At 39.2% G+C, this 14564-nt stretch overlaps 2 protein-coding genes across 4 annotated transcripts in view; one reads left to right on the top strand and one right to left on the bottom strand.

The window, feature by feature from the left end:
* ST7L (suppression of tumorigenicity 7 like) overlaps positions 1-7942 on the bottom strand; it is a 58567-nt gene extending 50625 nt beyond the window's left edge. For all 3 annotated transcript variants that reach the window (XM_027860362.1, XM_027860364.1, XM_027860363.1), the window contains exons 1-3: positions 7744-7942; positions 4681-4763; positions 1055-1217 (exon numbers count right to left, since the gene is read on the bottom strand). In XM_027860362.1, coding sequence (XP_027716163.1) covers positions 1055-1217; positions 4681-4763; positions 7744-7942 — 445 coding nt within the window. The remainder of the gene's footprint in view (positions 1-1054; positions 1218-4680; positions 4764-7743) is intronic.
* A 536-nt stretch (positions 7943-8478) lies between these two features.
* CAPZA1 (capping actin protein of muscle Z-line subunit alpha 1) overlaps positions 8479-14564 on the top strand; it is a 42594-nt gene continuing 36508 nt past the window's right edge. Inside the window, exon 1 of the mRNA XM_027860394.1 lies at positions 8479-8630. Within this exon, the coding sequence (XP_027716195.1) occupies positions 8592-8630 (39 nt within the window). The 5' untranslated portion in view covers positions 8479-8591. The remainder of the gene's footprint in view (positions 8631-14564) is intronic.

Below are 14564 nucleotides of genomic sequence, written 5' to 3'. Positions count from 1 at the left end.
ACACACACACACACACACACACACACACACACACACACACACACACAGAGCTGGTTACAGAAATACCTTTCACTCAAATGTGTAATCAAATGGAAAGGGGAAAAGAGGGAGTGGGAATTACAGGAAGGTAGACTAAGGGAGCGATTAGTCCTAAGCAAAATAAATTCTAAGAATGTACAAAATTTTATTACAGCTCTTTTTGGGTTGGCAAGGAATGAGAACACTTGGTCCTTGTCCACTGGAGAATGAACAAGTTATGGTATATAAATGTGATGGAATACTGTTGTGCTAAATTTTAATCACTGACCTTATTAATGATTAATCACGATTCCACAGGATTAATGATGAAACATGCTATCCACTTCTTGAAAGAGAGTGTAGAATGAGTACAGAATGAGACAAATATTTTTTAGGATGTGGCCAATGTGGAAATTTGCTTAGACTGACTATATATGTATGCACAATGATTTTTGTTTTTCTTGTGTTTTCAATGGGAGGAAGGGGGAGCTTGGCATAGAAGGGTTAGAAGGATCTTAGCAGATTAAAATAAATAAAATTATACACACTTATGTGCATATATATGTGTATATATGCACATATATATTCACACACACATAAGTATATGTACACGTGTGTGTATGTGTATATGTATGTGTGTATGTATACAGATATACATATGTATGTTTATGTAAAAAGAAAATTTGGGAGCTGTGATCAACACATTGACTAACCACAAATCCTGAGGCCTCATGACGAAATATGCTGCCCACTTCCTGACAGACAGGTGAGCAACTCAGTACAGATTGCGACATTTTGTTCAAACGTAACCAATGAGAAATTTTGTTTTGCTTAACTATACATACTTGTAACAGGGGTTTTGCTTTACTTGCTTCCTCAAGGTGGGAAAAAGGCAAGTGGGAGAGAGAGACGGCTGACCTTTATTCGAAAATAAAATAAAATTTAATTAAAAAAATTAAAACTAGAGAAAGTGAGGGAAAAAAAGACACTTGCCTATTTTGTACTTAAAAAAATTAAGATTAGACATATTAGTCACCTGACAAATTTTGCCTATTGGTATCAGTCTCCCTGCTACCAGAAGGAGAACCTGGCTCTGGAACATTGTTCTCTGTCCCTCCAATAAGTGGCCGCAAATGGCTTATAGATACTTGCTCAATAAATGATGTGCCATACTTCCGGAAGTACCACCATTCAAATATCTGTAAAAAACAGAAAATAGTACTTAAGACAGATATGGTCACTATGCATACAAAAAGTCAAATTGACTTTTTTTTTAAAGTTGTTCCCATTTAAGTCAGTATTTTAAACCAGATCTTGTTCTTAAAACAAAACCAAATACAGCATCTCCCAATAAAATATACTAAACAAAGAAACATCTCCTTTGCCATAAGAGGTTTTAAACAACCTCAAATTAACCTAGAAGATACTTAATCTATGAAAACTTGAAAAACAGTAAAAGTAGGAATTGTATTTATTTCATCCCCCAAATTTAACTTTTAAATAATCTAACACCTATTTTATATTGCACTATTAGTAGTATAGAAAGTTTAAAATAGGAATAAAGTAATATTGAAATAGCTATTATTTTTTAAAAAGTATTAATTCAGAACAGCTGAAGTTCCACATTGAACACATTTATAAAATACAGCAGTCACAGCTTTCCTGTTTCTTTTCTTTTCCCGTTTTTTATCGAGGCAACTGGGGTTAAGTGACTTGCCCAGAGTCACACAGCTAGGAAGTATTATGTGTCTGAGAACGGATTTGAACTCCGGTCCTCCTGACTCCAGGGTCAGTGTTCTATCCACTGTGCCACCCAGCAGCCCCTACCTGTTTCTATAGGATACCAAAAGCAACACATAACTCCAAAGCAAAAATCTGCAGGCAAGTTATCACAATGCTTTGTATTCCAACATTAAAGTGCCCTTTATTCTGAAAATAACCAAACTTATTTTATCAAATTACACACACACACACACACACACACACACGGTGTAATAGAAAGAGCTCCACGTCAGAGTTCCTAGATTTGAATCCCAGCTCTGCTATTTCTTGACCTCTGGCAAGTCACAACTTTCTTGGTTTAAGTCCTCAAGTGCAAAAGGAGGAAGGACTAGATGATTTCTCAGATGTCTTCCAGCTCTAAATCTATGATTCCATATATACATGAATGTTCAAAGGATCTATGATTTCTTCATTATGGGGAACTCCAAGTATGGGAATTCCCTTCATGACTCAGATGGCAATTGAGCTATAACTTAGTAGATCCATCCTAAGGAGTTGTCTGAGACACACACAAGTTAAAATACTTCAACTTACCAAAAAAAAAAAAATACCTTAACCAGGGTCACACAGTTAATCAATATCAGAGCCAGGTCTTCTTAAATCCATGGTCAATATTCTATGAACTATTTTGCTATCCTATCACAGATTCCATATATTCACATTTTAAATGAACAGTTTTCCACATCTTGACTGCAGAAATTTAACTATAAGAGGCTCTCATTCATACATATGTGTGTGTATATATATATATATATATTTCTTTCAAACAACCAACTGAAAAGACAGTCTTCTGCTAAATGTGTTTTCTTTTATTTAAAATATAAAGCTTACCCACAACCAAAATTATAACCATTCTTAAACTTTTGATATAACCACAAATATATCAAGTAAATGGATGTCTGAAAAAATAAAATCTTCCAAAACTTCAGTAATTTTTTTTTTGCTTTAGTAGGCATTATGACAAATACGTTAGACAAACTAGGGGTTTAAACCGTCATTTTCCAGCACACTAAAAACGAATTCATATAAATAAATACAATTTCCCATCATCCTGATAGCCCGGACTAGAAAACTTGGTATAATTGACTACTCTTTCCTGCTCACCACCCACATCCAAGTACTAACAAGTATTGTCAGTTCTACCTCTAAAACATCCCCCACAGCCATCTCTTTATCTCTATTAACTTGACTACCATTCAAGTTCAGGCCCTAGTCATCTCTTACATAGAACACTAAAATAATCTTCAAAATGGTCTCCCAGTTTTCTCCTCTTACATTTCATTTTTCACACGGCTATCAAAATAATCAATCTAATGTATAAGTCGGCTGTCCAAAACACTGCTGCTTAAAAATATTCAGTGGCTTCCCAGGGCTTAGAAAATAAAATTCAAACTTTTTAGCCTAACATTTAAGGTCTTCTGCAATCTAGCTTCAACCTACTGCATGTATCCATGCTTCAACCAAATAGAACTCCGAGCTATTCTCCAACCTCATGCTGTTTTCTTTGCATCAGTACATTCATTCAGGCATTTGCTTCTACCTTCCCCCGTGCCTGGAATATATTCTCTCATCTTTTTCACCTGTTTAAAATCCTTCTCTTCTTTCAATGCCCAGCTAAGGTGTCACTTCCCCATGAAACCTTTCTGGATTCCTACTCCCAGTCCCAAAATGATCTTTTCCTCCTTAAATTTCTTAAAGCATTTGGTCAGGACCTTTATTATACCCTGTAACACAATTATTTGTCTATATGTCTCAACTCTTCTACTAGCTGATAAACTACCAGCAGTAAGACTGTGTGCCGAGCTGGAACTCAGGTGGACTCCCTTTCTGCTATCATCCTTCAGCTGTTTCATGCTTGACCTGAAATGGCTTAATTCCACTTCTATTCCTACCAAGACAACAGGGAGTTAATTATCACCAAATGCGGTCCCAGTTTAGTGTCTTCCTAAGAAGTAGGAAGAAAATTCTTTAAAACAGAGAACATTTCACAAGTAAAAATTGTTCATGAGGCACAAAAACTAAAATTTGATTGCTTCAAAGTCAGGAAAAACAAATTGTCCTTCACCAAATGAACTCCCAATGTTTTTTTTGCAGCAACTACAACACCATAAAATGTTGGCTCCTACTGCTTTTTAACTACTACACTGGTGTTATATTATCATACTTTTTTCACAACTTCCCTCAAAATATGTAAATACAAGGAATTTATATTAAACACATGGTCTTATATAACGAATACTAATTTACAACATGTAGAATGAGAGTTAAAGATACCATAGAAACTTTATTTGAAAACCCATTGGTTTTAGGAACAACTTTTAGCTATATTTCATGCATACCTAGAATCAGAACAAAATAGATTTAACTCTGAAAACTCATGTTTTTATTTAAAGCTGCCATCGAAAGTTTATGTAAATTTCCCTTCTTCTGCATATTAAAAACCCACTGGTTTGAGGCATAACCTTTAGATACATTTTATGCTTATCTAGTAATACGTTTAACCATGAATAAAATTTACAAATAATTTCATTTTGAGGCCTATATTTCACACTTAGTTTTTACTCTGGATTCCTTAATAATGCACAAAAATGAATCAAAGTAATCCATTTCTTATGACCAGCTTTTCACTTTAATTCAGTGGTCAATACACTAAAGTTACTGTGAAACATCTGGTACAGCTAAACACCATTATTTCTACTACAGCTGGAGAGCACCACCTAGAGAGAAGAAATAAGAATAGAAAGTTCACTAGTATAAACAAGCTACACTCCTGCTTTTTTCAGATTTTTACACATTCACAATTTACTTTGCCATCATCTGTTTTTCAAGATTTGCACTAATAAATGCATAACATGAATGAAAAAAATTCAAACTACTTACAAATATTAGTCCAGATATTAGAGATGATGTCCCTGTTAGTGCCACATAGAATTTTGGAGTCAAAGAATTTAAAAATGCTGTCACTGCAACGAGAAAATCACGTCCAAGTAAAAAAACACTCAAATTCTGAGATATATTTAATGAGGATAAAAACACAAACGTACATATGAATAAAAGTCATTAATGTAGAAAAATCTCATTTTGAAAAAATGCAAATTCCAAAAAGATTACTGGAAACCAATAGCTTCCATTTTGTTATTACTTCTTATGCAGAATTAAAATCTAATCTTCTTAGAATTTTATGTCATTAATTTGCGGAATTCCAAGAAGCATTACAAAATCAGAAGAGTGTTTGCTTTTGTGAAGGAAACCAATAACCTCTTAGTCATACTCAATTATATTTACTTTTCTAAGTGAATGGAGATCTTACTAAACTTTCCTAAGATAGAGCTTTTACTAGAGACACCAAGTCACTCCTTAATTGTTTTGCTGAGGTAAAGGCTTATTTTTTCAAAAAAGAATACTGAAATTTGACCCAGAAAATGGAGGGCATGAATCAGGAACCATTCATTCTGAGAAAGTCTTTCTGGGGTACTGTGTAGAGAATCAAAACAAGTCAATAATAAATGGAGCAGGGGCAGCTAGGTGGTACAGTGGATAGAGCACCAGCCCTGAAGTCAGGAGGACCTGAGTTCGACTCTGACCTCAAACCAAACACTCGACGCTTACTAGCTGTGTGACCCTGGGCAAGTCACTTAACCCCAATTGCCTAAAAAAATCAACAACAACAACAAAAATTAATGTAGCAGAAAGAGCTCTGAGAATGATTTTGACTTTGGTTCTTTCCTCATACTCTAAATAATGGATTAAGCCAAGGGTGGGGAACCTAAGGCCTTGAGGCCAAAGGTTCCCCAACCCTGCATTAAACATTTACTTTGGGAAATTGCTTTTCTTAAATACTCTAAGTTTTAAGAAGGAAGTTTTTTTTAAAAATTAAAAGTCAAATATGACATGTAAAATAGAACATGAATGGTTAAAATGAGGGATGTAAATTTGTCCTCAGAGAATACTGCAAATACTGAGTGTATAAGTGCAGCAAAGTGAATTGATAAGACCAGATTCATTCAACTTTTAATCCAAGTGACTATTTTATTCTCTCAGTGCACCACAGAATAATGTTTGCTGGACTCATTTATTGTTTGTGGTTCTGCTTATTTCTTGAACTACATCACACTACTGCCAAGAATAAAGAATAATAAAGCCTAGCCAGGAACCTCAGGAAAACAACTTCTTGGGCAGCAGGAAGGCATCTTTGTTCTTCCTCAAACTTAGTCTTGAGTTTTCCACCTGTGAGTCTCGTTTCTAATGTTCCCTGTGTGGAGTGTCCTCCCTCCTCCACTTCAACCCAGGCCCAGTTCAAATGTACTTGATCTTCACCAATATCTTCTTGTCATTTTCATTTTACTTTCATATCCTACCTTGTATTACAATTTACACTTTATTATTACAGATTATGTCCTATCCATTAAGGCAAAGATCACGTCTCACTTTTCTTTGTATTGGCTATGGTACCTTGGGTCCAAGCCTGTGATTTAATCAATGTAGGAAATTGGTGAGGAAATTCCCTCTACTAAAAAGGACTAGTTACCAGTTGCTCAACAACTTACAGTCTTAGAGAGCTCCTCAGGGCACTGAGCAGTCCAGTGACTTGTCCAAGGTCACACAGGCAATATGTTTCATACTTAAGACTTAAGCCCAGTTAACCCAGAATCTACAGTCTGCTCTCTAAGCATCATACCTTGCTGCCTCTCAAAACAGTTTCTTCCAAGACAAGAATCAAAGGATTTGGAGCTAAAAGATGCAAACCCACCATTATACAGATGAGAAAAATTAGGCCAAAGAAATGAAATGAGTGTTCAAGGTCACTGAGGCAGTAAGTATTCAAACTCAGGTTCTGTAACTATAAATAGTGTGCTTTCTACTGTACCCAGCTACCTTTACACAGAACAGGATTTCATTATTTATCTACTGAATGAACTTCTTGACAGAACATGCCAAAAAACACAAAAATCACTAACTGGTTAGATTGTTGCAGTAGAGTCAAATAGAGAGGGGAGTCGTAATCCACCTATAAGGATCCTGGAGGGCTGCATATAGACCTAGTTTTAAAATGTAATATGTATGTTTTAATGTATTTTTATCTATTTCATTAAATATCCCAAGAGTTTAACCTGCTTCAGGCACTCAGGAGTGTTGCCAGCCTGACACTCCTGGCTTATGGCAACACCGCTAAGGAAATCTTTTAAGAACCGGTGTGACAGTAATCCTTCGAGTCCCCCACCCCAACCAGGAGAGGGAGAGAAGTCAGATTTCTGATTATTAAAAAAATAATAATTTTAAAAAGAGGACAGGTGTGACGGTGCGATGCAATAAACACACGGCGTCCCCAAAATTTTAGGTTTTTCTATCTTAAATTTAAGCTTTAATAGGGATTACAATTTAAATCTGCACAAAGATCTTTTGGAACAGTTTGTATTTATTAAGCTTCTGCTACGTGCAAAGTTCCATGTTAAGTGATGGCGAGATAGAGTCAAAGAACACCCCAAAATTAGTTTCTGCAAAATATCCATCAATATGTATTGATGCCAGGCAATGTGCTGTAGGGCTGCGCCTCTCCCAGCGTCCTCAGGCATAAAATGAGGATGCCGGGACAGGGCACGCCAGCCAAGCCCTTGGCTGCCGAGGGTTAAAGAGCACGGCGGGAGTGTCGGTACTGAAGGGTAACAGCCTGCTCCGGGCTCGGCTCATGGGAGCGGAGCGCAGGGAGGGAGGGGAGGAGCCCGCGCCGGCTCAGCCCGGGCTTCACTTTGACAATCAGCTGCATCAGCTGCAGGCCACGGCGGGGGGGGGGGGGGGGGGGCCCGGGGGCGGACGCGGCGCCCCTCCCCTCTCCCTTCCCCCTCCCAACTCTGCCCCGCGCCCTAGGGACCCCGCGCCCGCCCGCCTCAGCTCACCCTCCACCCCCGGGGCTCCCCCCGCCTCAGGGCGGCTGTGGCCTCTCACCCGCCGCCAGATTCTCACACAGCCTCAGGGGAGCTCTCAAAGCGTAGAGCAACCCCAGGCCGGCCACGACCCACAGCGAAATGCCAGCCCCCGCCAGCCCGACCCGCAGGCGCTGGGCCCAGCCCGCGCACGAGCCGTGGCCCTCGGGAGGGGGAGGAGTGGGCGCTGCCGAGGCCTCCGCTGTGCCGCCGTCCGCCATCTTGCACGTTCCGCGGACGCTCGGGAAAGAGGAGGCGGAGGCGGCGGCGGGAATCCTGGGATAGCGGCGGACCTGAAGGAAGAGCGCGCAGTGATAAGGGAACCCTAGGGATCCGGGGAAAGACGAGATGAGCCTTTCCTTCCGGCCCTGGGTCCTTGGGGCTGGGGGAAGAAACGTCTACGGTCCTCTGCGTATGTGGACGGGACTGAAATTCGCGTCCCATTCTGAGGAGTTGATTATCATTAGTAGGGGCTTTGCTGATAGTGAATCTCCACTGACACTCCCCATCCGCCTTACAGTTCCCTAAGGAGCCACGGAGTAAGCTGTGCTGTGGACTGGGGGTAAGGGGAGTGGTTATCATGAGCCCCGCACATGGGGACGAGTCACTGCCAGCCGGCTGACCCAAGATTTGTGGCTTCTGGGCCCGTCAGTGCTAGTTAGTGCGAGAAGGAGAAAATGAATGGCTTGGGAACCGTCCGAAACAAATATGGCCTCCCGGGGCTCTTCCGCTTAGTGCCCTTAAGGAACATGGCGCAGCTGCGGACCCAGTTTCCGGAAGGCTCCCCACCCCCTACGTCGGGTTCAGTCATCCCGCTTCCTTCCCGGCTTGCTTCGCGCGAGCCGCCGGGCTGGGCCAGAGCAGCCCAAGATGGCCGACTTCGAGGATCGGGTGTCGGATGAGGAGAAGGTAGGGACCGGACCGCCCCTCGCCTCCCCCCACCCCCCCATTGGAGACTCGATAGGGTGAGGGTTCGACCCGGCTGGATCGGGGCTTTGATGGAGCCCCCAGAGAGAAAGGTCTGAGCGGGGCAGGGCAGGAGGCGGCGCGCGGCACTCGGGGCGCGCACCTTGTCTGTCTTCTCCCCCGGGGGCTCCCCGCCGCCTCTTGGGGGCCGCAGTTCCCCATTCCTCCGCTCGCTTCTTCCCGGCCGGGCCCGGGCCGCTGCCCCTCCCGGCGGTCACGCACCCGCAGCCCCCAGAAGGCCGGGAGTCTCCCCTGCTAAATACTGTTCGTGAGCTGTTTAAAATAGGGGGGAGGGAGGAAATCGCGACAAGTCATGATATGACACCTCTCCCCCTTCCTGTTTTCTGTCCTCTCCTTCACCCCATCCCACTCCCCAAGTTCTAGCCGTGACAGGGGCTTTTGCTGGGCGAGTCACTTCCTGGTCCGGGTGGCCTCCTTTTATTTATTTATTTTTCTTCTCTTTTCCGCCCCTCCTTTCTCAGGAAGGACTGAGACTGTCGGGACTCCTCGACTGGGCGAGGCTGGGGGTGCCTGCCCTCAGGGAGCCCTGGCCAGGCTCACCTTCCGCGGGAGCCGGGCTTCGGAACCTTGGGATGTAGCTCTTGAGCATCCTTTCTTTAAAAGCTGGAGAGCGGATAATTTAGGTCTTTTTGCCCTTCTCGTTAACATCTAGTAAGTTTGAGGAGCCAGTAAAAAGTGTACACAGACGAACGGAATCGTGGTTTCTCTCTCTGTTGCTTTTCATCTCTTTGGTGCTCTGTCCCCGTTTTCTCTCACCTTTGATCCAGCTGTTGAAATTAACTTAGTGTTTCACTTATTAAGAAATTTAGGTAAAAGCGAGGCCATGTTACTGGGTGGGTGAGATGAGATCTTTCTCAATTCCTGGTTGTTTGTGATTTTTTTTGGTCTGCAGCTTTAGGTAGTTTCTGCTGTAGTCCTCACACATGCTGTGGGGGTTCATTAAATATTGGTAGGTATCAAAAATGTGAAAGATTGAAAAGTAGGACCTGTTTTCTTAGGTCTGGTTCCGTGGATAGACTCACACATGCTTTTCAATAGAAGTTGAATTAATGCTAAAGACTTAAATCTTTAAACTGCTCTTTAAGCACTAAGATTTCTCTTATTTGGTTCTTATTAATGCTGATAACTTAAAATGCAAGTCATTAATAAAATTTTTTCCAGGCCCCAAACAATGACCAACTTAATTTTATGAAGTAAGAATTACAGCAAAATTTCTGTGCAGCAAAAGGATTTGGACATTCACGGATTCTGTTGTACACAAAACATACTCTTTTAGCATTTTGCTGCTTCCCTGTCATGTTGGGTAAGTCTCATTCAGCAAGCATTCATTAGTCAGCTACTATGCACTAGAGAGTGCTAAACAATGGATATAATCAGTATATCCTTTTAATTAAAACTGGATTGAGAACCTAAAACTGATAATTTAGGGAAATTCATTTGATAAGAGCAAATTAAAATGTCTTTGAATATACTATACATATAGTATACCATCTGTTATTTATTTTTAATAGAGAATGATTTATAAGGACATAAACCAGAGAAATCATGTTATATAGGATTATTAAATAAATAAGTTGACAAATGTTTAAATGAATTGCTATTCGTGAAATTTTAGTTGATAAAATATCATAATCTCCAGAGTTGGAAGTATCTTCAGAGGCCAGTTAATCCAATTCATACCTGAGCAGAATCTCTTCTGCAGTGCACCAATAAATGGTCATCCTGCCACACCTGTGGTGATAAGGAATCTCCCGACCCATTTAACTGTAAGATAGCTTTAATTATTAGGAAATTTTTCGCTATATGGAGACTAGATTTACTTTTTTTAATTTCCCCAAATTGCTTTTCTGCCTACTGGGGCCAAACAGAACAAGTGCCATTTCTCTTCTAGGTGATACCCTTCAAATGCTTGAAGACAACAACCATATCCCCTCTTTATTTCTCCCCATAGTTTTCTCTAAACTAAAGAAATATTCACCTAATATCAACCTGTTATAAGATACCATATGTACAATGATGATAATAAATCCATAGAACTTATCTCACAAGATTGTTGTAGGGTCACAGGAGATGTTTGTAAAAGGCCTTGCAAGCCTTAAATATGTGTATGTATGTGTCCGACCAAGCCAGAAAATGATCCGACCTGTCACCTCCCTAGTCCTAAACAGCTGCTTCTTAAAGCTGTTTAAATTCTATTAGCTTATTTGTCTGCCATATCATTCATTTCTTAATGAGTTTGAAGTCTTATAAAACTTTCAGATCTTTTTTCACAGGAACTGGCGTCTATTAATGCCTCCTTCATCTTATACTTGTAAAGTTGATTTATTGAATTCAGATGCAGAATTTTGTATTTATCCCTAATGTTGTTAGGTTTGGCCCTGTATTTTAACCTGTCAGGATCTTTTTGGATTTTGAGTTTGCCATTCTTTGTGTTAACAAGTGCTCATAACTTTGTATTAATTGCAAATTCCACAACAGATTTCAATACCAGAACTGTTTCTTCTCATCACCAAGCACACCCCTATTGTCAATGTAATAATGCCAGACTAAGCAAAATGTAATTATGGTCACTTGAAATGATCTCTCACACACACACACACACACACACACACACACACACACACACACACACCCCCAAACTTCATGGTAAACTCTAAAACAAGTAGAAATAGCTTCTGGATTAATTATACTATATACCCCCCCCCCCATTAGTGTGGATAATTGAGAAATGACTACTAAGGTTCCATTCTAACAAATCAGTATGATTTTGATCTTGGTTTTTTTAAATTAACACATTACTAGCAATCATTTGGCTTTCACACCTTTCTAACTCAATTTTCAAGATCTTTTTGAAGATATTTCAGTTTATTGTGTGACTGGGAGATAAGAGTTTTTTTCCCCTCTTTTATGTAAGTTGGAATTTTTGTGATGGTAAGATATGAAGGATTTAAAAAGTAATTTTTACTCATTTGCAGAGAAATAACTATTGCACCAGAGAAATAACGATTGCCTTTCATAGAGATTCTCAATAAATATTTGCAGGTTGAGCTGTAAAGACTCCAGAGCCTCTTCTCACAACATACTGTGTATATGGTAACACCATCAAGTATTTAATTATATTAAATGGCTGTTAATAATAACTAGTTATTTTCCCCACACCAGCCCTTTTGGTGGAGGTAGGTGACAGGCATTGAACACGTATTTTAACATCAGCTTCTGAAGGGCAGAGACTCTGATAGATATTTGTCTTTCTCACCAATGCCTAACACAGGGCTTGCTTGTCACATAGTAGTCATTCACTAAATGCTTGTTGACTCTCACTTTCAATTTTACGCAGAGAACTGAAGCTCAGAAAGATTGAGTGACCCAGAGCTGCCTGTTCTTAGAGCTGGGATTTGATTTGAGACTATTTCCACTAAACTCATTTCATTGACCAGAGGAAATATTTCAGGGCATACTTTAAAACCAGATAAAACAAAGCATTCTTTTTTGGGATATAAAATAATTTTGTTATAAAGAACACTTCCCTGTAGTGTAGCACGATGTATCAGAAAGAACCAGTCTTGGAGTCAAAAGACCCAAGTCCAAATCTCAAACTTACTAGCTGTCGGTAGTTACATGGCCCATTGGGTAGAGCATTGGACCAAGAGTCAGGAAAACCTGAGTTCAAATCCAGCCTCAGACACATAATAGTTGTGTGAGCCTGGGTAATCCCCTTACCTCTTTCTTCCTTAGTTTCCCCCTCTGTTAAATGGAGATAATAGTAGCATTTCCCTCCTGGGGTTGTTGTGAGGATAAAATGAGATAATATTTGTAAAGTGCTTTGCAAACTTTAAAGTACTACACAAATGCTATCCACAGCTATTTATAGCTGTGTGATCTTCAACAAATATCTGAGCCTCTTAGTTTCCTCATCTGTTAAGTGAGGGTTATACCTGTCTTACCCAACAAGCATTTATTAAGTGCTACTATGTGTAGGCTTATTGTGTAAATCTAAAAATTCTTTAAGTTTTGTTCAATTAGAATATACATAATTCTTTCCACAGAAGAGTCAACAAGGTCTTGACATAGCTCAGTGTATTTGTGGCCTCACTGTAATCAGTCATACTCATTTTAACATTTTCTTTCCATTTTTAACTATATTCTGAGTGCAGTGAAATAGAAATTAAGAAAATATTATTGATTAGTGTGTTTATGGTTATGAATGTCTTAAATTTGATAAAAATATTCTTTTAATTAGACTTCAGTCTTCTGTCATATTCACAATTGTGACATTAAAACTGGTTTAAAAAAAAAATGCTAAACATTTCGAGCCCTTGATTTGTTTTCCAGTTTTTCTGAATTTTCAGATGTGTTTTCCTCTTTTGAATTATGACCTTACCTACATTTGGTTTGGTGTAGATTATAAACAGAGAAAGTTTAAGAGGGGAAGATTTGGGGGCTTTTTTTTTTTTTGAGAGTAGAGGACATATTTTAGGGGCAGCTAGGTGACGCAGTGGATAGAGCTCTGGCCTTGGAGTCAGGAGGAACTGAGTTCAAATGTAGCCTTAGACACTTGACACTTACTAGCTGTGTGACTCTAGGCAAATCACTTAATCTTAATTGCCTCACCGAAAAACAAAAAAAAAAAACCCAGAAATGTAAGGATATATTTTGTTATTTTATTTTGACATCACATTTATTTTTAGAGATTTCCCTCTCTGCTTCCCCCACCAGCCAACCTTCCCTTGTATCAAAGATTAAAAAAGAAAAAGGAAAAAACACAATTTATCAAAACCAAGGATTGTTTTTCATAATAACATGATAATACTGAGTATATTTTTATTACTTTTAGATTTTCATAATTTGATTTTTCTGAAATAAGCTCTAAAATAATATTTTCCAAAAGAGTTGGAACTTGAGATTTATTGCTTGATAGGGGCTTCTCTTTACCCTGTATGCATTTATCCAGGGGGAAAAAAAAAACAAACCTAATGAAACCAGTAAGTCTCTCAGCTGTAACTGCTCAAGTTTTTATGCTTTTAACAAAGAGGAAGTGGGCTCTTTCAAGTTCTGCATTTTTACCTGAAATGGTCATGATCTTTTCAAATAAACCAGGAAGCTGAAAGTGCAGAAATTTGCAAAAATGCTTCTAGTCGTAGTCCTAAGACAGGAAGATTCTTCAATACATAAATTGTCAAAATATATGAATAAGCATTTTTTCAAATGAAGAAATGCAAACTATCGGCTGTATGAAAGAATACTCCAAATCACTATCAGTAAGTGAAATTTAAAGAACTCTGAAGTTTCACAACTGTCATATTCACAATTTGACAAGACAAAAATGATAAACGTTAGAAGTATTGCACTGATATTGGTGCTATAAATTGCTCTCCATTTTGGAAAACATACTATGGAACTATGCTAGAAAAATCACTAAACTCTATCTACATGCTCTTTGATCCAGCCATACTACCACTGAACTTACACCCAAATGAGGCCAAAGACAAAGGGAAAGGTCCTGTATGTACAAAAATATATATATATAGCAGCATTTTTTCTGGGAGTAGAGAACTGGGGGCAAAATAGATGTCCCTTGACTAGTGGCATAGATCATAGCATTTGAAAAGAATTACGACAGTGTAAGAAATTAGGAACATGAAAATTCAGAAAAACTTGGCAAGATGTGTATGAATGGGTGAAGAACAAAGTAAGTTGAATGAGAACAATTCACATGACTACAGTAAAGTAAATGAAAACAAGAATGTCATCATTGACTTCTTAGAACTAAAGACAAAACATACCTTCTCTTGCAGAGAGATGCTGGACTCTAGGTGCAGACACAGCCTGTATGTTGGTTTTATTTTAGTTGACTAG

Source organism: Vombatus ursinus, unplaced genomic scaffold, assembly GCF_900497805.2.
Source record: "Vombatus ursinus unplaced genomic scaffold, bare-nosed wombat genome assembly UNPS02014179.1, whole genome shotgun sequence".
NCBI lineage: Eukaryota > Metazoa > Chordata > Mammalia > Diprotodontia > Vombatidae > Vombatus > Vombatus ursinus.
Note: the sequence above shows the minus strand (reverse complement) of the source record. Positions and strands in the feature narration are given on the sequence as shown.